Source organism: Acomys minous, assembly GCF_964271855.1.
Source record: "Acomys minous genome assembly, chromosome: 2".
Taxonomy (NCBI): domain Eukaryota; kingdom Metazoa; phylum Chordata; class Mammalia; order Rodentia; family Muridae; genus Acomys; species Acomys minous.
This window is the reverse complement of record NC_140484.1, coordinates 48,975,221-48,998,265: the sequence shown is the minus strand read 5'-3', so window position 1 is coordinate 48,998,265 and position 23,045 is coordinate 48,975,221. Positions and strand designations below refer to the sequence as shown.

The window sequence follows — 23,045 nt, the reverse complement described above, 5'->3', positions numbered from 1 at the left end:
GGGACCCAGTGGGGATAGGACGAAAGAAAAAAGTGCAGGGCGGGAAGAGAGACAAAAAAAAGAGCTCAGATCAAATATGCAAATTACAGGCAAAGCGGCTTGCAAATAACCTCAAGAAGCGCGCGCGCGCGCCTTTCGAGGCCACTATCGGAGCTGCGGGGCCCCATAGCGGAAAGAGTTAAATCCGGCTCCCTACCGCCCTCGGGGGCGGGGTGGAGCTTCAACGGAAAAAACCGAGCGCGGGGCCGCGGCTGTGCGAAAGGAGCCGAGTTTGTTCCGGAAGTGGCCGATCTCTGGGGTCTTGCTCTCCGACCTGAGCCGAGCGCTGGGCCTTGTTCTCCGGATCGGCCGAAGGTGTTCCGGAAGGAGGCGAACCCGGACGCGGGCAGGGCAAACCTTCCCGGCGGTTGGCACCTACGACGTCTGCTCGGACTTGGTGAGGACCCGAGGAGCCGGAACCTGACTCCGGTCAGGCAGGAACCGAGCTCGCTTCCGGAAGAAGCCGAGCAGACCGGCGCCGGCCTCGGTGTCCCGGCGTGAGGCTATAGCAGCGTCGTCGTCGCGCGGGCAGTGATGAACCGCGACGGCTGAGCGAGCAGAGGTGCCGGCTGAGCGGGCCCCATCGACACTTCCGCGAAGCGTCAGCCCCGCGCTGGGGGCTTCGTCTGGAGACGAGCTTTGCCCCCGCGAGCCTTCCGGACCTCTTTGTGTGGCCGGAGGCGGCGGCGGGAACGGCCATGGCGGCTAACATGTACCGGGTGGGAGGTGAGTACCCTGGGCGGCCACATCTGGGGTCGTACGGGCCGTAACGCCGACCGGAACCGGAACCGAGAACTACGGTTCCGTAGCGGCGACGCTACCGGGCGCAGTCTCTTGCAGAGGCTTTCCTGCAGCTGCGAAGGGTGTTCAGAGACCAGCGACTGGACCCCCCTCTCCACCCCCCTAACCCCCTCCCCCCGGGCTGGAAGTGGGCTTGGCTTGGAAGGGGCCCGAGTGACCGCCGGACCAGCTGCGGGAGAGCCAGTCACGCAGGGCTTTTCTTTTCTTTGGCGGCTTGTGCGTTGGTAAAGATTGGGGCCTGAGGTGGAGCGAACAATTTACTTAATTCTCCCATATAGGAGTGCAACTTCAGTGAATAGTTGTGTAGACTCTAGAGAAATTCTTGTTCTAACCTCTTAAATCTCATTTTTTGAGTCAAGATCTGAGTTTAGAACTAGGTGTTGGAAGGATAGGGTGTAAAAACCTCTTTTGCCTTTTCTTTCGAGACACGGTTTCTCTGTGTAGCTCTGGCTGTTTTGGAATTAACAAAGATCCTCTTGCCTCTGCCTCATGCGTCTGGGGCTAAAGGCGCCTGCCACCACCACCTGGCGAAGTATTACCACAATACTTTTTTTTTTTTTTTGGCTTTGTTTTTCGTGACAGGGTTTCTCTGTGTCGCTTTAGCTGTCCTGGAACTGGATCTATAGGACCAGGCTGGGCTCGGAACTCAGAGGACTGCCTGTCTCTGCCTCCCCCGAGCTGTGTGGTTAAAGGCATGTGCCACCACTGGCTGCCTAACGACTAATAACTTTTTTGGTTTGTTTTTTTGAGATATGGTTTTTCTGTGTAGCCCTGGCTATCCTGGAACTCTCTTTGTAGACCAGGCTAGCCTCGAACTCATAGCGATGCCTCTGCCTCTCTAGTGCTGGGATTAAAGGTGTGCCCTTGGCCTTATTTTAAGTCGCTTCACTTTCACATCTCTGTGTCATCTCTACCTAGAATTTTGTCTGTCTGTTTTTGATCCACACAGACCAGCTTTCTTTTCCCGGTGCTCTGGTCTTCTCCTCTGATCCCCTCTGTTCTTCCCCACCCCCTTCTCCAGATTACGTCTATTTTGAGAACTCCTCCAGCAATCCTTACCTGGTTAGACGGATTGAGGAGCTCAATAAGGTGAGTGGAGCTGTGGAATTCCCCCTCCCCCCCCCCCCAAATATGCAGAGTCTTGCTGGGCAGACGGATGTCTGTGAGTTCAAGGCCAGCCTGGTCTACAAAGCGAGTCCAGGACAGCCAGGACTACAAGAGAAACTCTGTCTTGAAAAACCAAAAAACAAAACGGGGTCTCTCTCTGTTATGTAGGTTTGGCCACCTGGAACTTGATATCTAGACCAGGCTGACCTTTTAAACTCATGGAGACCCACCTCATTAGTTTTGAAATTATCTTTGAATATTAAGTCTTCACTGCTAAGTTTCTCACCTCTTCTACTTAGGCCTGTAAGGAGATGTTGCTGCTGTTAGACTCTGTTCGCTTCCACTTTCAAATGATCAATTTTCATTGCCATGGTTTTCTCTTCCTTTAGACTGCAAATGGAAATGTGGAAGCAAAGGTTGTGTGTCTTTTCCGGCGAAGGGATATTTCTAGTAGCCTCAACAGCCTGGCTGACAGTAATGCTAGTAAGTGTCCTTATTCTCTAACTCTCTCCCCTCCTCAGGATCTGAGGGCTAGGCATGTTCCTGCAGGTGTTTCCCCTGGTCACATGCCCAAGGCGGGCTATGAGTTTGGGGGTGGGAAGTGCCTGGTCTGTGGAGGGAGGCCTGCTGTTACATGTTGGGGCTGGAAGCAGGGTGGGGAGGCCATGATAAGGAAAGCCAGAGTGTGGCTTCTGTGTGTGAGAGGAGAGATACTTAGATAGGCAGTGAAAAGAGCTTCAGAGAAGCGAGGCACTCGGTGACATTTTGGGTACTTTGGACAATGGTTAGTGAGCGATGGTCAGGGCTTAGAGGAGGATACTGTTTTGAGAAGCCTGCATAATAGGGAGGAGGCTTATGCTGTAGTGCGGAGGCGATGCCAAAACGTTGATGGAGACATAAGAAGCTAGGTGACTCCCCTCCCCCCACTCCAATCCAATTAGCATCTGTCTTACTTCTTTTTGCTTTGTCTGTATTTTCTTTACATTCTTTCTCTTGTAATTTTTTTCATTTAGTTTTTTTTTTTTTTAACTACTTTCCCCTTTTTTCCTAAAGTCTTTTTCTTTCCCCCTTTCAGGCTGTAGTCTTGAAAGGGTTAATGTGCTGGGCAGACCAAGTTTCCTGGCCCTTTGGGGTTTCCAGTCCCATCTGGAAGGGGCTGATCTTGGCCTTGTCCAATCAAAAGGGGTGTGGGTGTGGTCCTTCTTGCCCTAGCCCTGGGTTTCCTAGAGCACACTGGGAAGAGGTGGAGCCTACTACACAGAGAGAAAGCAGACCTGCACAGACTCACTGCTATCTTGTTCCCAATTAATTCTTCAGGAGAGCAATGCACCAATGAACGTGTGCCTAAGTTTTCTATCCACGCCCACTTTGCTTGGCACTTAGCCAGGTTAACTATTTCCACCAAGATTTCAGTGCAAGCTGCTGCCTATTGGGGAGGAAGGCGTTGGCACTGGCTTCAGAAGTGCACTTGAAAGCCCCGCAAACTATTATTAGCCAAGTAGAAAGAGAAGGAGCTTTAGGTTGTATGTGATGTTCCAGACACAACACAGAGTCCTGAAGTATGAAGAGGAGCTGGCAAGTGAACCCTGTGCTGCTCTTCTAGGACCTCAGGCTGGCTGTGCGAGAAGGCGCTAAATGTTACACACTGTATTATGGCTATATTGTGCTTTGTGAGCGGCGTCAGTATTAGCAGCTAGGTTTGGGGTGCGTGTCGGTGGCATCCTTGTACTCAGAGTTGCCTCTTTGATGGCATTAAAGAGAGAACTGAATGTCCACAGGGAGGTGTGAGGCCAAGAAGCAAAGCCGGTAGGGTAAGAGTGAGATACCTGAGGGAGGTTAGGCGCCAGAGCGAAGGTAGCATGTGTCCTTTACCTTGACTAGCTAGGCATCCTGTGGTACCTTCCTTGTGAATTTGTTTCTGACTTGGTTCTTCGTCCTTCATATCCTAGGGGAGTTTGAGGAGGAATCAAAGCAGCCAGGCGTCTCGGAGCAGCAGAGACATCAGCTGAAGCACCGAGAGCTTTTTCTTTCTCGGCAGTTTGAGTCATTACCAGCCACCCACATAAGGTACGGGTGGTCAGGGTTGCTGGCCCCTGTGCCCTCAATTGGGTGGAGAGAAGGGGGTGCTGTATTGGAGATGGTAGGTAAGAAGGGGTGCGCAGCTCATCCAGGACTTTTGGCCCTGTCTCTTTTAGGGGGAAGTGCAGTGTGACTCTCCTGAATGAGACAGATATCTTGAACCAGTATCTGGAAAAGGAGGTGAGGAGGTGTTGTGAGGGGGGGGGCATGCTGCCCTCTACAGGTTAGGAGCAGTGAAGCGGTAAAGGGTAGATAAGCCTCACAGCTGAGCGGCTGGATACACCTCACTGCCCACTAACCTCTTCTCTCCCCCACTCTAGGACTGCTTTTTTTACTCACTGGTGTTTGATCCTGTGCAGAAGACACTTCTGGCTGATCAGGGGGAGATCAGAGTTGGTTGCAAATTCCAAGCTGAGATCCCAGATCGTTTGGCAGAGGGTAAGCAACAGAACAGAAGCTCTAGAACATGAAAGTTTCTGTGAACGGCGTGACCTGGGGTATCAGTGCACAATCTGATAGGTTTTCTGTTGTGACCCTGACAGAATGGGACCTGAAAGAGACGAATAGGCACAGTGGGGAAGGGGAATCTGAGGTTTGATGTGGCGGATAGGATCCAAGCAGAGAAGATGAGGAAGAGCTGCTGTGGGTGACTAAGAAACCAGCTGTTCCCCTTTCTCTCTCTCTCTGCTGATGCTGTTGCTTGGTTCCTCAGGAGAATCGGATAATCGAAACCAACAGAAAATGGAGTTGAAAGTCTGGGACCCAGACAACCCTCTCACAGACCGGCAGATCGATCAGTTTCTCGTGGTGGCCCGGTGAGGGTGGGTGGGTCAGGAAGGTGGCCCGGGGAGGGTGGGTGGGTCAGGAAGGTGGCCCGGTGAGGGTGGGTGGGTCAGGAAGGTGGCCCGGGGAGGGTGGGTGGGTCAGGAAGGTGGCCCGGGGAGGGTGGGTGGGTCAGGAAGGTGGCCCGGGGAGGGTGGACTAGAGTTTTGAGTCCTGTCCATTTTGAAAAATGGCCTGGATCCTTTTTCTTTTTTCTCCCGAGTTCCTGTGCCTGCCTGAACTATTTTCTTTCCTTCTTGACTTGGCAATCTCTCCTTAGAGCTGTGGGAACCTTTGCAAGAGCCCTAGACTGCAGCAGCTCAATTCGGCAGCCAAGCTTGCACATGAGTGCAGCTGCTGCGTCCCGAGACATCACCCTGGTAAGCACAAGGGGATGGGTAGTTGGGCACGCTGAGGCAGGGCAGGAGGGACTCTTGGAGAGGGTAGGGGTGCTTAAGGAGCACTTAGTCCTCAGCTTTTGTTCTCTCTCTCTCTTTTTTTTTTTTTTTGGTAGTTCCATGCCATGGACACATTGCAAAAGAATAGCTATGACTTGGCCAAGGCCATGTCAACCTTGGTACCACAGGGGGGCCCGGTGCTCTGTCGGGATGAGATGGAGGAATGGTCGGCTTCGGAAGCCATGCTGTTCGAAGAGGCTCTAGAGAAGTATGGGAAGGACTTCAATGATATCCGCCAGGACTTTGTAAGTGATGAGGGCTAGAAGAGGAGGAGAGAGCAGTGAGTCAGGGAGCCAGGACCCAGGGCGAGATGCCAGCTCATCCTCTCCTCGCTGTTTCTCTTAGCTGCCCTGGAAGTCACTTGCAAGCATAGTCCAGTTCTATTACATGTGGAAGACGACAGATCGGTATATTCAGCAGGTATGGGTAGGGCTGGGAGGCTGGACCAGGGGCCACCTGCTTCCCCCTCTGCTTTTGCTTTGTTTGATTTCATCTGTACTGAGATGCCCTGAATTTCTTTCTCTTTCTTCTTACAGAAAAGATTGAAAGCTGCTGAAGCAGACAGCAAACTGAAACAGGTCTACATCCCCACTTAGTAAGTATGGCAGGATGGGAGACTGTTTTCTCTTGCCCCCCAGTTTATGTCTTCCTTAGGGATTGCAGGTGAGCAGGATGCAGAAGCAAATTAGTAGAAGCTGTAGCTCAGTGATAAGAATGGGGTTAGTATACACAAGGCTGTGGGCTCAGTCTTCAGCACTTGAGAGAGAGTGAGAAGTAGAAGGGGGTGGTAGGAAAGAGAGAGACAGACGGAGATGAGTTCTTTTCTTTGAGACAGGGCTTCTCTGTGTAGCCTTGGCTGTCCTGGACTCACTTTGTAGACCAGGCTGACCTTTAACTCAGAGATCCACCTGCCTCTGCCTCCTTGAGTGCTGGGATTACAGGTGTGCACCATTGTGCCCAGCATGAATTGTTTTCTTAACTAGCTTCTGGGTTCTCTTCTTGTTTTCTTCATTAGTACTAAGCCAAACCCGAACCAGATCATTTCTGTGGGTTCAAAACCTGGCATGAATGGGGCTGGATTCCAGAAAGGCCTGACTTGTGAGAGCTGCCACAGTGAGTTGCAAGGAGGACCAGGGTTGCTGGGGATGGATGGGTGGCCTATTCTGTGGTCTAGGACTTTGAGGAGCTCAGGTGGCATATTTCCTGCCGGCAAATCTCTTCTCTCTCTTATGTTTCTGCAGCCACACAGTCTGCCCAGTGGTATGCCTGGGGCCCACCTAACATGCAGTGCCGACTCTGTGCTTCCTGCTGGATTTACTGGAAGAAGTATGGAGGACTGAAGACCCCAACCCAGCTTGAAGGGGCTGCTCGGGGCACCACAGTAAGAGTCACTTGTGGGAGCTTGGCATGGTGACCGAGGCGAGTGGGCCGCTGAGTTTGAGGCCAGTCTGGTATTTATAGCAAGCTCCAGTTCAGCCAGGGCTACAGTGAGACGTTGCCTCAAGAAACAGAAAAGACAGGTAGGGACTGGGGAGAGTAGTGGTCGTATAGATGTGAGCTTTAGGCAAAGGTCAGAAAACCTACTTCTTCCATGGAGACAGTCTGATGAGCAGGGGCACTTGCTAAGTGTTGGGAAGGCTGGAAGGTTGGGTGAGGTGTCAGGGAAGAGGCCAGGTAGAAACAGTTTGCTGTGTGCAGGGAGTGGAGGAAAGAACTGCAGTGTGGATTTGCTATTTCTCTTTTTCGTGTGTCATTTCTCCAGGAGCCACATTCAAGAGGTCATTTATCCAGACCTGAAGCTCAAAGTCTTTCCCCCTATACGACCAGTGCTAACCGAGCCAAGTTGTTGGCTAAGAACAGGCAAACTTTCTTGCTCCAAACCACAAAGCTGACTCGTCTTGCCAGACGGATGTGCAGAGACCTGTTACAGCCAAGGAGGGCTGCCCGAAGACCCTATGCACCTATCAACGCCAACGCCATCAAGGCCGAGTGTAAGAACCACAGTGAACACTAGTGATGAGTTCAGAGTTGCTCTGGCCAGAGACCACTGCTTGCATGGGTGTTCCATGACAGCAGGGATAAGGCCACAGAGGCTGCTGAGTAGATAAGATAGAACTCTTGACCCTACAGGGAGGCCGAATAGTGAGGTTCCTTCAGAAACTGATCTGCCGTGTCTGCTGGTACATGCCTGGAGTGTAGGTACTCAGAGGCCGAGACAGGATATAACTACCTCATTCCTATGAGACTAGGCTATGTAGTGAGCTCCGGGCTGTCTGCTTTACACAGTGGGACCTTATCTGAGAAAGCACGGCTAGGCATTGTGATGCATGCCCATAACCCAAGCGCTGAGGATGACACACCAAGTTGTAGGCCAGCTAGGGCTACACAGCAAGACCATCCAAAAAGCCAAAACAAAACCACAGAATATCCACGGTTCTTCTTTCTCCAGGCTCTATCCGACTTCCTAAGGCTGCCAAGACGCCACTGAAAATTCACCCTCTGGTGCGGCTGCCCTTGGCAACTATCGTCAAAGATCTGGGTATGGGATGGGGAACTACTTTGCAGGGTGGACAGAAGGTGGAGGCTGCAAGCTGTTTTATTATCCAAGGACGCCCCTCCCCCCAAGCTCCCTCTTTGCTCTTTCTCTTTTGGTTTTTCGAGACAGGGTTTCTCTGTGTAGCCTTGGCTATCTTGGACTCACATTGTAGACCAGGCTGGCCTCGAACTCAGAGATCTGCCTGCCTCCGCCTCCCGAGTGCTGGGATTGCAGGCGTGTGGTACCTGCCTGGCTCCAAGCTTTTCTTTCACACCGAGTCCACACACAAATTACAAGTGTATGTGTGTGTGTGTGTGTGTGTGTGTGTGTGTGTGTGTGTGTGTTGGTGCTGTAGATCAAAAACCAGAACCTCATGTTTTCTGGGCAAATGGTTTACCATTGAGCTCCATCTCTGCCACAGTAATGGTTTTGTGTAAGTATTTTGTGATCTGAAAACGTACTCAAGGTGTCATTTTTGAAATATGGGTAAGTAGTTTAGTAGGCCTTTTCCTTCATTACCACTCTTGAGGCCGCTAAGGTAAACTGCTGGAATAGGGTATATGGGGAGGAAAGAATGGTAAAGAAGCTACATAGACAAGACAAAGTATCAAAGGTTTTTGTTTTATCTCCCCTGCCCCCCACTTGTAGTGGCCCAGGCACCTCTGAAGCCAAAAACACCTCGGGGCACCAAGACACCAATCAACAGAAACCAGCTGACCCAGAATCGAGGCCTGGGGGGCATTATGGTGAAACGTTCCTACGAGACTGTGAGTTGACAGGGCAGGTTGGGAAAGCTGAGGTGGGCTGTTTCTGATAGGATCCTAAGGGAGGCAGATCCTTCATTATGTTGTCCAATCCTTTTCCAGATGGCAGGGGCAGGGGTCCCCTTCTCTGCCAATGGAAGGCCTCTGGCCTCAGGGATCCGTTCAAGCTCACAGCCAGCAGCCAAGCGTCAGAAACTAAACCCTGCTGATGCTCCCAATCCAGTAGTATTTGTGGCCACAAAAGACACCAGGTAGGGAGAAATCCTCCATGGGAGGGGCTGAGAGGCTGACAGTCCCCTTTGGGGGCATTGGAAGTAGGAGCATCTGAGAAAGATAGGTGCAGAAAGAATCTGGGTACCAGAAGGCAGAACTGCAGAGTGCGTTGTGGAGCCTTGTCTGCGTGTGACATGGCTCATCAAGCCTTCTTGTTTCTGTCTTGCTTCTTTTGGCCAGGGCTTTAAGGAAAGCTCTGACTCACCTGGAAATGCGCCGAGCTGCTCGAAGACCCAACTTACCCCTGAAGGTGAAGCCAGCGCTGATCGCAGTTCGACCCCCAGTTTCTCTGCCCGCGTCCTCACATCCTGCCAGCACCAATGAGCCCATTGTTCTGGAGGACTGAGCATCTTAGGGGAAGGGAGGCGGGGTCAGAAGTGGAGGGGTGGGTGCCCAGGGCACACAGATCTCCACTCCCTTTGGTATCAGAGGGAGCAAGGAGTGAGGGAGGGTTGAAGCTGGTGTGTGTCCTTGGGGGGGTTGAACACCTTCTGCTGTTACTGCCAGTGACTCCCCCTTTTGGGCTTCTTCATGCCTGTAATGGAGAACGTCCATAGGAACTGGCCTATGTGTGTACCTTCCCTATTTGGGGGCTGGGACCCACACTTGGTTTGGACAGTTTGGAGGGAGGGTTTTTTAATTTTTTAAAAATTTTACATCCCTTTGTGAAAGGGATGGAGGAGGGGAAGAGAAACATATCAGGTGTTGGTACCTGGCAGGAGAAAGGGGAACACACTGCCATGTCTCTAACTTTTTTTCTTTATTTTCTAAATGGGGGTTTCTCTTACTGTCCGGTGTCCGGACTTTCCTAATTGGAGTTTGAGGGCCCTAAGCTGGCGTCAACCCCAGCCCATGTTTGCTCTTTCTTCCCTCCCCTGCCCCCTCTGTCTTTTATATGCCAATTCTCAGAAATAAAGATCTTTTGTCCAAGTTTTTTAACCTCAGATTCTGTAATTGGTTCTTATAGTGACAAATAAAAAGCTGTTTTCTTCAGCTCCTCCGAGCTCAGCTGTTGTCTGCCTCTGGTGTGTGTGTGTTGGGGGATGTCTTTGAGAGGGAAAAATAGAAGACAAAGGACAATGAGAGAGGCACAGATGGTGCTTGTTCTAGGAACAGCTTTATGAGACATGCAGCCGGACTGTGCGGCAGTCTGTGCCAGCCAGCCTTCCTGTGGGACTCGAGCTTCTCCGTTGGGGCTGGAATGCAAGTAGTATCTTGGTATCTCTATCATTAGAGAGACAGAAGCTCTAATGGCTCCGAGTCTCCACAGAAAGGTGTGGGGATGTCTTCCTGTTGCCACTTTACTCCCCTTTTCTTTTGGTGCTGAGGAATCCCAGGGCCTGCTAGGCACGTGGGCTACTATTGAGCTACCTACAATCTTAGCCCTTCCCTTAGTGTCATTCAGGCATTCTAAGAAATGCTAGCACCCAGGGTAAGATGCACAGCTAAGGGCTGGGTGGTGTTGGCACACACCTTTAACTCCAGCATGGGGAGGCAGACACAGGCAGATTGCTGAGTTCTAAGGTCAGCCTGGTCTACAAAGGGAGTTTTTAGGAATAGCCAGGGTTACACTGAGAAGCCCTGTCTTGAAAAACAAAAGAGGTGCATTCCACCTTAGTGGTTGTGAGTGTGGTACGGCAGAACTTTACAATTCAAGCTCAGTGGTATTTGTATACACACTGCCACCTCAGGATTTGCACAAGCAGCCTTAGCAACTGCCCCTGCTGTTGCTAAGTGTGCAGTAGTATTGCTCTCTACTTTTTTGGTTCTGTTTGCTCTTTAGTTAGGTTTGGCATAAGGATCAGCTGCCCCAGTAGGATCCAATAGGAGGAACACCTTAGGCCAGTTGACAAGAAGTTCAACCAATTCTGCTCCTTAAGCACTTTAGAGATAGAAGGGCCTCATGGGTGCCTTAGCCAAGGTCACAGTCCGGTTTTCTGCCTGCTGGTCTACTCTGCTGCTGATAATCAGAGCAGAAGCTGCTGAGCCCACCTGATTACCCTTTTATTTCATTTTAGTCCCTGTGCTCAGCTCTCATTCTCTCCCTGTTCTGAACCTACAAGACTGATTCTTGTGCCTGATTGGGGATCTGCAGCACTTCCCAGCGCTCCTTGAATGAAAGTGTCACTGTAGTCTCTTCATTGTACTGCCTTGAAATGGGCTACAACTGCGGAAGACACCGGTTGAATGGGGTCGTAGCCATATGGCGTTGGCCTCATTGAGTCCAGGTGATAGGCTTGCGAGTGTCGGGGACAGACCGAGCTGTTCAACACCTGTTTTGCAGAAGCATCCGGCCGCAGAGAAAGGAACTGACTCGAGGATGTGGGAGTCCCTGGGCTCCACAAGGCAAGGGATTGGAAACACCCACCCTCTGGTTTTCGCAGGGTAAAATAAGAGATTGAGGGGGCAGTTGTGTGGCGAAATGAAGGTACAGATTGCCCGCCACCACTTGGCAAAGGTTCTCTGCTGTCAAGAAGCAAGCCGGGCTTTGTGGCTGCTCAATGAATATTCACGACTCCTCTGGCCAATCAACGCTGAAGTGGAATGGAGCACGCCAACTAGTTAACCGTAGGCCAATAAGCATCGTCGACGGGCGGCTTAGAACCGGAACTCTCAACCCAAGGGTCGCGGTTTTTGGAGGAATATGCTAGCGTCGGATACAACGTCACTTCCTTCAGCATTGACGGAAGTGGCTTCCCGGCACACGAGATATTTAGCTGTGAGTTCCGGTGGTAGCGGAATAACTTGTAGGCGGTCCGTACCGCACAGTCGCTATGGCGGCGGTGGATTCGGATGTTGTGTCGCTGCAGCGTGGCCGCTTTCGCTGCTGCCTCTGCGACGTTACTACAGCCAACCGTAAGCAGTGGCTAGTGGGGAGGTGGGGGTTTGTAGGCTTTTAACTTTAGGTGCTAGTGAAAATTAGGGTTATTTAGGTTTTATACATCCACACATCCACACACATTTCTGGCGCAAGGGTTATCCGCCTGTTTTCACTCAGCGCGTCCCGGGGCGCTGGAGAGTGGGCAAAGTCTCACCTGTCCTTCCTGTTATGCAAAATTTCATACTGAAAGTTTCATTATTCCCTTTAAAATCATCATCTACCGGGCATCCCTTCTCTGTGCCTGTACTCTACTGGTTTTTGGGGGTAGGAAGGGAATTCTGGAACTCATTGTCTGGTCTGAGGCAGTTTCAGTACACCGTGGATTTGTTTACAGAGCTGAGGCCTCACAGAGAAGGCAGTAATTCAGTCGGAGACTCCCCAATGGAGGCTCTCTCCAGAGGCAGGAGAAGGTGCCAGGGAGGAAAGGGATTTGGAAAGGTAGACTAGGTCAGGCTGTGACAGTGAGGGGCTCAGTGACACCTCAGATCCTACTTTTGATGTCTGGAATTGTGATCTCCTTTAAAGAGAGTCTTCTGGTGTGTTTTCTTTGTGAATGACACCGACGCCCCACCCCTATCCCCCAGCAAACTTCCTTAGGCAAGCCAGCAACTCAGAAGCCTTCCTTGTTACTCCCATGGCACCAAGCAGCTGAGTGATAATAAAACAATACTGATAGCTAATTTCCCGCACTTAGCACATACCAGAAGGCTGGCGTTGTATGTGAGTGATACCTGTGTGGTAGGCACTATCATTTCCACCACATTCTCTGAGAAAATGATGCATGTGGAGTACCTACTGTTTATTCCCCAGAATTACTCTGGGCCCTAAATGATTTAGTTCTACATATGGTCCTGGGCAAGTTACTTGTTAATTCCTTTACAGTGTGCAGATGTTGCTCTACTTAATGCTTATGGATGGCACCTGCATTTCAGCCATTTCTCCCAAAAATCACTTAGAGAATGCACTATGTAGAAAAAGGAAAAGAATATCAAGTGTAGAGATCCTTTGTTTTTGAAGGAACAGAGGATTTCCATATGTAGAGAGCAGAGCACTGGGCCAGGTACACTAAGGGCTACCTTATAAGCTTGTGTTTTCCACTTGCCGTTCCAGGACCCAGCCTAGATGCCCACCTGAAAGGCCGGAAGCACCGGGATCTGGTACAACTACGAGCTACCAGAAAGGCCCAGGGACTTCGAAGTGTGTTTGTCAGTGGCTTTCCCAGGGATGTGGGTTCTGCTCAGCTTTCTGAGTATTTCCAGACATTTGGCCCTGTGGCCAATATTGTCATGGACAAGGACAAGGTAGAGTGTTGAATGACTCTGGGGCTCATGTGTCAGATGGGTTTGCTTCACATGAGAAGAAAAAAGCCAGCAGCCTGCTTTGGCAGCTTCCTAATGTGGCTTAGACATTTCAGAGCTCGGAGTGGCTCAGCTTTGTGAGCCCCGGACACCTTCTCCACTCCTTGGATTTCCATTCACCAGAGTTTATTATGGGAGACTTGTTTACCAAACAGTGTTTTTTGTTTTCTTCTGACAAGGTCTCTCTGTGTATCCTTGGCTGTCCTGGACTCACTTTGTAGACCAGGCTGGCCTCGAACTCACAGACATTCGCCTGCCTCTGCCTCCCCAGTGCTGGGGTTAAAGGCGTGTGCCATGGATTCTTATTGTTAAAAGAGTCAGCTAAAAAGTTATACTTTGGTTTTTGTTATTTTTGAGACTAAATCTTACCTCTTTCAGGCTGGCCTTAAACTTGCTATGTAGCTGAGGCTGGCCTTGAACTCCTGATCTTCTTGACCACTCCTCCCCTTTTAAAAACATTTTGTTTCTTTGGGGGGGAGGCGGTTGAGACGAGGTTTCTCTGGATTGCTTTGGCTGCCCTGGACTCCCTTTGTAGACCAAAGTGGCCTTGAACTCACAGCGATCCCCCTGCCTCTGCTTTCTGAGTGCTGGGATTAAAGGTGTGCACCACCACGCCCAGCTAGGTCTTGTTTTTGTTTTAAATTGTTTATACGTGTTTGTGTGGATTTGTACACACGTGCAGTTGACACTAAAAGAGGGCATCAGATCCTCTGTAGCTGGAGGCATAGGTGGTTGTGAGCTAGCTGGCATGGGTATTGGGAACCAAATTCCTAACTGCTAAGGCATCTTTATAACCCTTAAGATTTTTGTTTTGTTTTAAGGCATCTTTATAACCCTTAAGATTTTTGTTTTGTTTTCTTGAGACACGGTCTCTCTGTGTAGCCTTGGCTGTCCTGGACTCACTTTGTAGACCAGGCTGGCCTCAAACTCACAGCAATCCGCCTGCCTCTGCCCTCCAAGTGCTGGGATTAAAGGCGTGTGCCAGCAAACACACACAGCCCCTTTAAATTTTTTCTAAATTTCATTTTAATTTTTTCCTTTTTAAAAGATTTATTGTGTATACAGTGCTCTGCCTGGCTTATGTGTATGGGTTTTGCCTGCATGTTTGTGGGTAGCTGGTACCCTTGGAGGCCAGGAGAGGGCACTGTATCCCCTGGAGCTGGAGTAACTGGTGAGTGTGACCTGCCATGGAGGTGCTGGGACCTTTGGGAGAGCAATGCGTGGTTTTACCCTCTGAGCCATCATCACTCCAGCCCTTAATTACATTGGTTTAGTGTGTCTAAGTGGCAAGGGAGCAGGGGACATGCACGCACAGATACAGAAGGCAGAGAACAACGCTCAGTAGTTAGTTGTTTGCTTCCACCATGCTGGACCCAGGGGCTCTAACTCAGATCCTTAGGTGGCATTTGCCTTTTACCACTTGAGCCTTCTCACCAGGCCCTGCTTCTGCCTCCTGAGTGTAGAATTGCTAGCACGAACCACTAACCATGGCTGGGTCGGTCTTATTTTAACCTGTGACATCAAGTCACTGTGAAGCATAGGAAACAATAGATGAGATTTTAATTGGCAGCTTGGGAAAACAATGCATGGGGTAAGGGTGAAGATTACTCATCTAACTAAGTATGTTTCCTCTTCCAAAAACAAGCAAATATTCCCAGTATACGGGCTGGCTCTCATGTCAAATGATCTCATCTACTGTTAAAGCGTATGCTTAGATTCCTGATTGCCAAACCATCACCTTTGCTCTTGTGTGGCTTTCCAGGGGGTGTTTGCCATAGTGGAGATGGGAGACATCAGTGCTCGGGATGCTGTCTTATCCCAGCCCAAGCACAGGCTGGGGGGACATGCTCTGCGTGTCCGGCCAAGGGAGCAGAAGGAGTTCCAGAGCCCAGCCTCCAAGTCTCCCAAAAGAGTGGACTCGCATAGTCACCAGCTGGTCCAAGCCCTGGCTGAGGCCCCCGATGTGGAGGCGCAGATGGGAAAGCTTGTGGAGCTGAGGGAGTTGTCTGAGGCTGAGCGGCAGCTTCGCAACCTTGTTGTGGCCCTGATGCAGGAGGTCTTCACAGAGTTCTTCCCTGGTGAGTCCCCTGCTCTCAGTCTGAGCTCTCCCTCACACCTGTTGCTCTCCCTGCCCCCATGTTTGATTCCCTCAGCTGTAGGTGTTTCATTTGCTTTTCTTCCATCTTTGTACCCTTGTATACTCTTGGAGACCTCCCTGTCTTTTTACCTCTTTATTATATGTGTACACAAGTGACATACATGCTTATGGAGGTCAGAGGGTAACTTTGACGAGTTGGTTTTCTGCTTCCACCACATGGGTGCTGGGCATGGAACGCAGACTGTCAGACTTGGTGGCAAATGCCTGGGCCATCTTGCCAGCTCCCTAATGTCTTTTGACCTTTATTCTTTGGAACCTAGGTTGTGTGATCCATCCTTTCGGCTCTTCTATAAACAGCTTTGATGTTCATGGCTGTGACCTTGACCTCTTCTTGGACCTGGGTGATATGGAAGAGACCCAGGTGAGTGAGCGGAGGAGCATGCGGTCATGTGACATTGGGCAAATGCTTTACCTAAACTCTCATGTTTTAGTTTTATATTTATAAAATGGGCATATTAGTCCTTATGCAGAGGCCTTCCTGTGACTGTAGAGATGTAAATATGGCTGTGCATTAGATTGAATGAGCGTGCAAATGAATGAGCTGGCATGGATGGAAACCAGTTGTGACAGGACGAAAACACATTTCAGAATTCTATGTGATTGGGTTTTATTGTTTTTGTTTGTTTTGATTGTTTTTCCGAGACAGGATTTTCCTGTGTATCCCTGGCTGTCCTAGAACTCAGTCTGTAGACCAGGCTAGCCTTGAATTCAGAGATCTGCCTGTCTCTACCTCCTGAGTGCTGGGATTAAAGGCATTCAACACCATGTTTGCCCTTGTATGTGATCTTATTTTGGTAAAATATATAAACAGATAGGCAGTAAGGTAATCTGGGGATTATCTTTTTACTTATCTGTATAGAGAGGTGGTTGAGATTGTGTAGCCACCCTGGTCTTTGTGCTCTGCAGACATGCTAGGGTTGTAGGCTAAGCCACTATGCCCGGTCTTTGCTTGTGTTTTATAATATGAAAATTACAGATTTCTGCAACAGGAAAGTTTTTTGGTTTTGTTTCTTTTTTCTTATGCACAGTTCCTTTTTAGAGCAATTCTGGGTTCTTAGGAAAGTTGAGTAGAGCTAGAATTCCTATAGCTCTCCTTCCTCCAGAGAGGGGCTGTTCTTTGTTATGCTGGGGTTGAGCCCCTGCCCTTTGCACATGCACATTTTTCCTTTAGATTTCTTTTATGTCTTGTCTACACATAGGTGTGTGCACCACATGTGTGCTTGATGCTTCTGGAGGTCCTAAGAGGGAATCAGGCCCTTGAGTTGTAGGTGGTTGGTAGCCATCATCTGGGTGCTGGGAACGGAAGCTGGCTGCTCTACGAGAACAGCAGTGCAGCCACTGGGCTGCCTTATTTTTGAGACAGAGTTTTAACTATGCAGTCTTGACTGTCCTGGTACTTACTATGTAGCTCAGGCTGGCCTGAAACTGATAATCCTCCTGCCTCACGCTACCAAGTGCTGGGATTATAGGCATATGGCACCACTTCCAGCTAGCATTGGTGGTTAGAAATGTGTTCTACCACACTGGGACTACAGTCCTATGCTTTTTTCTACGATTAATTTTTTAAAATTTCATGTATGTGTACTATATTTACATTGTTTCCCCCTCCTTCCAACCGCCCGTTTGCCCCCTCAAATTCATAGCCTATTTTTCTTTAATTTTGTAACTGGATAATTATATAAATACAACCTGCTGAGTCCATTTGGGCAGCTGTACTGTTGACATTTCATGGGTGTGGGCTTTAGTATGTCCATTGGTGCTGTCCTTGTTCAGCTCACATTTGGGCAGTCATGTTGGTGAGATTTATGGTGTGTTGGAATTACTAGGAGACACAATCTCACAGCAGCCTTCCTGATCCTTTGGCTCTAATCTTTCCATTCCTCCTTTCACAATGTCCCTTGAGGCTTAAGTCAGTGTTTTGTAGATGTATCCACTGGGACTGGGCTCCACACCTCTGCATTTTGATTGGCTGTGTTTTTCTATAGTGATCTCTGTCTGTTGCAAAGAGAGATTTTCTTTTTTTAAAAAATATTTTATTTAATTTTAATCTATGTGCATTGGATGTCAAGGTGTCCGATCTTGGAGTTACAGACAGTTGTGAGCTGCCATGTGGATGCTGGGAATTGAACCCGGGTCCTTTGGAAGAGCAGGCAGTGCTCTTAACCACTGAGCCATCTCTCCAGCCCCAACAAAGAGAGATTTTCTTGATGTGGGGTGAAGACCACACTTATCTGTAGGTATTAGGACAAATGTTTAGATAGTTGTTAGCAATTATACTGGTTTAATAAAGTAGTGGTTGTAGGTTCTCCTTCAAGATTCATGACTTTAGGGCTGGAGAGATGGTTCAGAGGTTAAGAGTACTGGCTGCTCTTGCAAAGGTCCTGAATTCAATTCCCAGCAACTACATGATGGCTCATAACCATCTATAATGAGATCTGGTGCCCTCTCCTGGCATGCAAGTGTTACGTGCAGGCAGAACACTGTATACATAATAAATAAATCTTTTTAAAAAAATCTTAAAAAAAAAAAAGATTCATGACTTAACTAGCATCAAGTAGTTAATAGGTTTCCATTCCCAGGCATGGTTACCCTCTGGTTGAATAGGTTTTAATTTAATTAGAAAGCTGCTAGTTACTATTACTAATCAAATATGTGTGCCACTACTGCACCCTTAGGGTCATCCTTCCATGCTGGTTGTTGATGTGCTTATAGGTGTCATAGCTGGGTAGAGGTGTTTGCTGCCTTCCTCTTTTGGAAGCTTGCATGGCACCCTCTGGTACCATGAAGGCTAGTCCTCAGGGAGGAGGCATTCAGGTCGGCCCCAGCTCAGGGGTCTTGGGCCCTGTGTCTGCAGTGTATGCTGCCATCTATAATAGGCTCTCATCTTCTCCCTCTGGGGCTGGAAGGGGGGCAGCCAAAGGCAATAGCAACAGGCTGTGTTTTGGTACTTTCTGGAAAGCCCTGCTTATCGGGCTAATTTAAAGCATAACTCTAAATACCAGCTCTTGGGAGGCTGAGACAGGAGGATTGTGAAAAGTCAAAGGCCACGGAGCTGGAAAGAAGCCTCAGTGATGGAGAGGACAAGGACTGCAGCCCAACACAAACATGGCAGCTCACAACTGTCTAATCCAGTTCCAGGAATCTGATGCCCTTGCTTGCCCTTCATAGGCACTGCCTGCATATGGTGCAGACATATGTACAGGTAGAAACCCAACACATGAAGCAAAATAAAAAGAAGAAAAGTTTAAGGTAGCCTGAACTGTACAGTAAGACACCTTGTCTTGTCTGAAACAGGGTTTCCCTACATAGCCTTCGTTGTCCTGGAACTTACTATGTGGACCAGGCTGGCCTCCCACTCAGAGCTCTGCCTGCTTCCTGAGTGCGGGGATCCGAGGCGCGTAGCATCACAGCCTGGCGTCAAAGCACTGTTGAGAATGAGTTATATAAAGCTGCAGAGTAAATCCTGGACACAGAGGTGGGGGCGAGGGCACTCACTCCCTCTCATCTCTGTCTACAGCCAGCTCTGCAGGCCCCAAAGGTCCCAGAGGCTCCATCCTTGGACTCCGCCCTTGCTGCTTCTCTGGATCCTCCAGCGCCGGCCTGCACCCCAACTTCTCTAGACTCACTGTCTCCAACGTCCGCCCAAGATTCTGAGGCCCTGGACTTTGAAACCACTTCTTCTCTGGCACCACAGACGCCAGACTCTGCTTTGGGCTCTGACACTGTGGTTTCTCCCCAGTCCCTGCCTCCAGTTTCACCACTGCAGGAGGATGGGGGAGAGGGGAAACTGGGGAAGGCGCTAGAAGCCTCAGAGGGTGTGAAGGAGGAAGCGGCGGAAGTGCTGGAGCTGGTGGGGTCCATTCTCCGGGGCTGTGTCCCTGGAGTGTACCGAGTCCAGCCTGTGCCCTCTGCCCGGCGCCCCGTGGTGAAGTTCTGCCATCGGCCTTCAGGTCTTCATGGAGACATCTCCCTGAGTAACCGGTTGGTACTGAGGAAGGTTGGCTCTAGTTGTGGGGTGCATGAGGAACGAGTACTGAGGTAGAGGGCCTTGTTCCTGCTGAATTGAGTTTCCGCCTTTTTTCCAGCTATGTCACCTCCTATCTGGCTTCTTTTTCAGTGTTTGTTTTTCTTTGGAATATTTCGTTTGTGTGAGTCAGGGTCTTGCTCCAGTGTCCACACTGGCTTCAAGTCCCTTGTTCTCCTGCCTTCCCCTCCTGAGTCCTGGGATTACAGGCCTGTGCACTCCACCTGATTCTACAGTACTGCTTTTGTTGTCTGTTGTGCTTTTTGAGACAGTCTTACTGTGTAGACCTGGTTAACCTACCTCTGCCTCCTTGGTTGTGCTTAAAGGCATAGCAAAGAGTTCTGTATCTATATAAATGTGGGGTCTCTTAGGTTAAAAGTAATCCGGTTTCTTCCCCTGCTGCTTTCTCCCCTACTCCATGCTTTCTTTGTATAGTAAGCTCTGTGCAACCAAGTGCCTTCTCTTGAACCCTATAAAAGGAGGCCCCAAATAATAACTGGGCCCTGAGTATTCTCATTTACATGGTCTCTATATTTCTTTCTGATCTATACTATGACTTTGCATTGAATAAAGTCTGGCTACTTTGCTTCTCCCCCAAAAGGCTCTGAACAGTATTGTTTCAAAAGCATTTAAAAAAAATTATTTACTTTTATTTTATGTACATTGTTTTTGTTTTTGTTTTTTTGTCTGCATGTATGTCTATGTGAGAGTGTCAGATCTTGGAGTTACAGACAGTTGTGAGCTGCCATGTGAAGCTGGGATTTGAACCTAGGTCTTCTAGAAGAACAGTCAGTGCCCTTAACTGCTGAGCCGTCTCTCCAGCCCTCAAACACATTTTAAATTACGTGATTCCATGTGCCTCTCATCTTGAGTGTAGTTAGAAAACAGCTTATGGGAGTCAGTTTTCTCCTTGTAACACGTGAGTCCTAGGGATTGAACTGAGGCCATCGGTCTTGGTGGCCGACTCTTACCTGCTAAGCCACCTCATTGGTCCTGTGTCTTTTGAAACCGTGTCTCCATATTCCCTATTCAACCTCTTGAGTGCTGGGATTACGGGCATGTGCCACCACACCTGGCTGTTGAGCAGTCCTATATAAACAGCATGTTTTATGAATGGTGTGACTGTACAGGATGACATGTGGGGCATAGCGTTGCCTAGGGTTCCGTTGGTGTATGCTCTCCCATGCCATCCCCAGGGTCCCACACACGGCTTCCCCAGGGCCGGGCAGCTGTCCCACCGTGGAGCCCCATCCCCAGGGTCAGACAGCTGTCCCACCGTGGAGCCCCATCCCCAGGGCCGGGCAGCTGTCCCACCGTGGAGCCACATGCCCAGATCTACTCAGCATTCTTTTGCATATTCTCTCATAAGACCTGGGTTTCAGCGTAACTTTGGGAAGAACTCGATCTTATTCTAGCTGGTTCTAAGTGTGTAATGAAAGATGGTGGGATACTAGATTTCTAATACCTTTGTTTCTCCATGCCCTAGGCTGGCCTTGTATAACTCCCGTTTCCTGAATCTCTGCTCTGAGATGGATGGTCGAGTGCGGCCGCTCGTGTACACTGTCCGTTGCTGGGCTCAGCATAATGGGCTATCAGGTGAGAAGGAGGGCAGGCCTGGCCCGATTTGGTGTCAGGTAAAGACAGAGATTTAGGAAGAAAAAACAGAGGTGGGAACAGGAACTTGTAATACTTGTAAATACTTCTCCTAACTAGAATTATTGGTTATTATCTAGGGGGCGGCCCCCTTCTCAATAACTACGCCTTGACATTGCTAGTGATCTACTTCCTTCAGACCAGAGACCCTCCGGTGCTTCCTACTGTGGCCCAGCTCACCCAGAGATCAGGTACGGCCTCTGCTGTCACTGCCCAGCTTCATCTCAGCACGTCACCCTGCAGGTGCCCTGGAGTGAGATCTCAACTGCCACTCATTTTTCTACCCATTCCTCCCCGGTCTTCCTGCTTCCAGGCTGACCCTGTCTTCTTATTGTCACAGGTGAAGGGGAGCAGGTCGAGGTTGACGGCTGGGACTGTAGTTTCCCCAAGGATGCCTCAAGGCTGGAGCCTAGCACCAACGCAGAGCCGCTCGGTGAGTCTGGGAGTCTAGTGGAGAGCTGACAGTGACATGAAGCTCCTAACAGGGAAGGTGGATCATACTTGTGTGTAAGGCGTGGTCTTCACAGTAGCTCATGGCTGCTGTTTTGTGGATGGGAAAAACCCATATCCTGGGCAGGTAAGTATGGACTGTTTTCCCCAGTTATATTGCTCTCGAAAGCAAGCAGAAGCAACTGGGGCAGGACCTGGCTGAGGAGTTGGGTTTCTCAGGACACTTCTGAAGCACTATGAAGGGAAAAAAAAAATCCTACTGAAGTAGCTGCAGGGATGACCCAGTTATGGCTTCTGGATGACCCCCTTTTTCTAACCTGCTTCCTTCAGGTTCCCTGCTGGCCCAGTTCTTTTCCTGTGTTTCTTGCTGGGATCTTCCTGGCTCCCTGCTGTCCCTGCGGGAAGGTCAAGCATTGCTGGTGGCAGGGGGCCTGCCTTCTGATCTCTGGGAGGGGCTGCGCCTTGGCCCCATGAATCTCCAGGACCCCTTTGACCTGAGTCACAATGTTGCAGCCAATGTGACCAGCCGGGTGGCTAAACGTCTTCAGAGCTGTTGTAGAGCAGCAGCCAGTTACTGCCGAAGTCTCCAGTACCAGCAACGTTCCTCCCGGGGCCGGGACTGGGGGCTGCTCCCACTTTTGCAGCCCAGCTCCCCTAGCTCCTTGCTGTCTGCCAAGCTCATCCCCTTACCTGCTGCCCCCTTTCCTCAGATCATTATGGCTCTGGAGTGTGTGTTAAGGGAAGCACTTGGATGCCATATAGAACAGGGAAACAAGAGACCACGGTCAGAAGGTGCCAGAACCAAAGACTCTCCCCTGAGAGGGACAAACAAAAGACGGAAAGTAGACGGGCAAGAAAAGAGCTGTGAAGAAGGGGAAGAGGAGCCACAGAGATGCGCAGAGGAGCACAGTGAACACAGGGGGGAGGACATGGTAATGGAGTTGCAAGAGACACCTCAGGACTGGGCCTTGTCTAACTCTGGGCCACCAGGGGGGCTGCCCCTGATGACTGCAAAATGTCTAGACAAGCCATCTGAGCAGAAGCCTGTGGAACCTGAAGAGGCTGGAGAAGGGTCTCAGGGCGAGACAGGGAAGGCGGCATTGCATCCATTATCAGTGAGCTGGCGCTGTGCCTTGTGGCACCGCGTGTGGCAGGGGAGGCGGCGTGCCCGGAGACAATTACAGCAACAAACCACAGAAGAAGGCAGAGGGCCTTCCACCGCGGGAGCAGAGTGGCTGGCAATGGAGGCTCGCGTAACCCAGCAACTGAAAGGCCCAGACCCTGAGCAACAGAGGCTCCAGGGGGAACCCCTCCTCACCTTTGTGGCTTCGGTCTCCCAGGCTGAGCAGACACTCACTGTGGCACCACTCCAGGATTCCCAAGGCCTGTTCCCTGGGCTTCATCACTTTCTACAGGGTTTTTTCCCTCAAGCACTTAAAAACCTCCTCAAGTGAGGAGCCAAACTTCAGAACAATAAAGCTGCTAGTTTATTCAATATCGACACTGGACAACTTTGATTTACACCTGGCAACGCCTTTTCTCTCTTCCCTGTGCAGCCTGACCACCCTAAACAGTTCTGTTAGGCCCTCTTTAGAGGTCTCCTTCCCACTTGCCACGCTCACAGGGATTGCCGAGAACAAGG

At 50.0% G+C, this 23,045-nt stretch overlaps 2 protein-coding genes across 2 annotated transcripts; both read left to right on the top strand.

The window, feature by feature from the left end:
* Positions 1-106: 106 nt before the first annotated feature.
* Positions 107-9,887, top strand: MTA2 (metastasis associated 1 family member 2). Its single transcript, XM_084758199.1, has 18 exons — positions 107-765; positions 1,862-1,929; positions 2,337-2,430; positions 3,897-4,014; positions 4,143-4,206; positions 4,347-4,464; positions 4,739-4,841; positions 5,129-5,228; positions 5,363-5,551; positions 5,652-5,726; positions 5,843-5,901; positions 6,322-6,419; positions 6,548-6,687; positions 7,069-7,297; positions 7,756-7,845; positions 8,491-8,609; positions 8,709-8,857; positions 9,060-9,887. The coding sequence occupies exons 1-18, from the start codon at positions 738-740 to the stop codon at positions 9,223-9,225; spliced, it is 2,007 nt and encodes a 668-aa protein (XP_084614325.1). The 5' UTR covers positions 107-737; the 3' UTR covers positions 9,226-9,887.
* A 1,666-nt stretch (positions 9,888-11,553) lies between these two features.
* TUT1 (terminal uridylyl transferase 1, U6 snRNA-specific) lies at positions 11,554-22,898 on the top strand. The gene is made up of 9 exons (XM_084773080.1): positions 11,554-11,735; positions 12,871-13,061; positions 14,881-15,196; positions 15,537-15,637; positions 18,794-19,257; positions 20,787-20,896; positions 21,034-21,144; positions 21,294-21,386; positions 21,734-22,898. Exons 1-9 carry the CDS (start codon positions 11,654-11,656, stop codon positions 22,855-22,857), a joined length of 2,592 nt encoding a protein of 863 aa, XP_084629206.1. The 5' UTR covers positions 11,554-11,653; the 3' UTR covers positions 22,858-22,898.
* Positions 22,899-23,045: the final 147 nt, after the last annotated feature.

What these genes read in the sequence shown, in the direction of transcription:
- MTA2 (XM_084758199.1), top strand. Translation starts at nt 738, where the DNA reads ATGGCGGCTAACATGTACCGGGTGGGAG. An exon ending in CAGATCGGTATATTCAGCAG is followed by an intron (nt 5,727 to 5,842) that starts GTATGGGTAGGG and finishes TTCTTCTTACAG; the next exon opens with AAAAGATTGAAAGCTGCTGA. An exon ending in AACTATCGTCAAAGATCTGG is followed by an intron (nt 7,846 to 8,490) that starts GTATGGGATGGG and finishes CCCCACTTGTAG; the next exon opens with TGGCCCAGGCACCTCTGAAG.
- TUT1 (XM_084773080.1), top strand. Translation starts at nt 11,654, where the DNA reads ATGGCGGCGGTGGATTCGGATGTTGTGTCGCTGCAGCGTGGCCGCTTT. An exon ending in GTGATATGGAAGAGACCCAG is followed by an intron (nt 15,638 to 18,793) that starts GTGAGTGAGCGG and finishes CTCTGTCTACAG; the next exon opens with CCAGCTCTGCAGGCCCCAAA. An exon ending in GACATCTCCCTGAGTAACCG is followed by an intron (nt 19,258 to 20,786) that starts GTTGGTACTGAG and finishes TCCATGCCCTAG; the next exon opens with GCTGGCCTTGTATAACTCCC.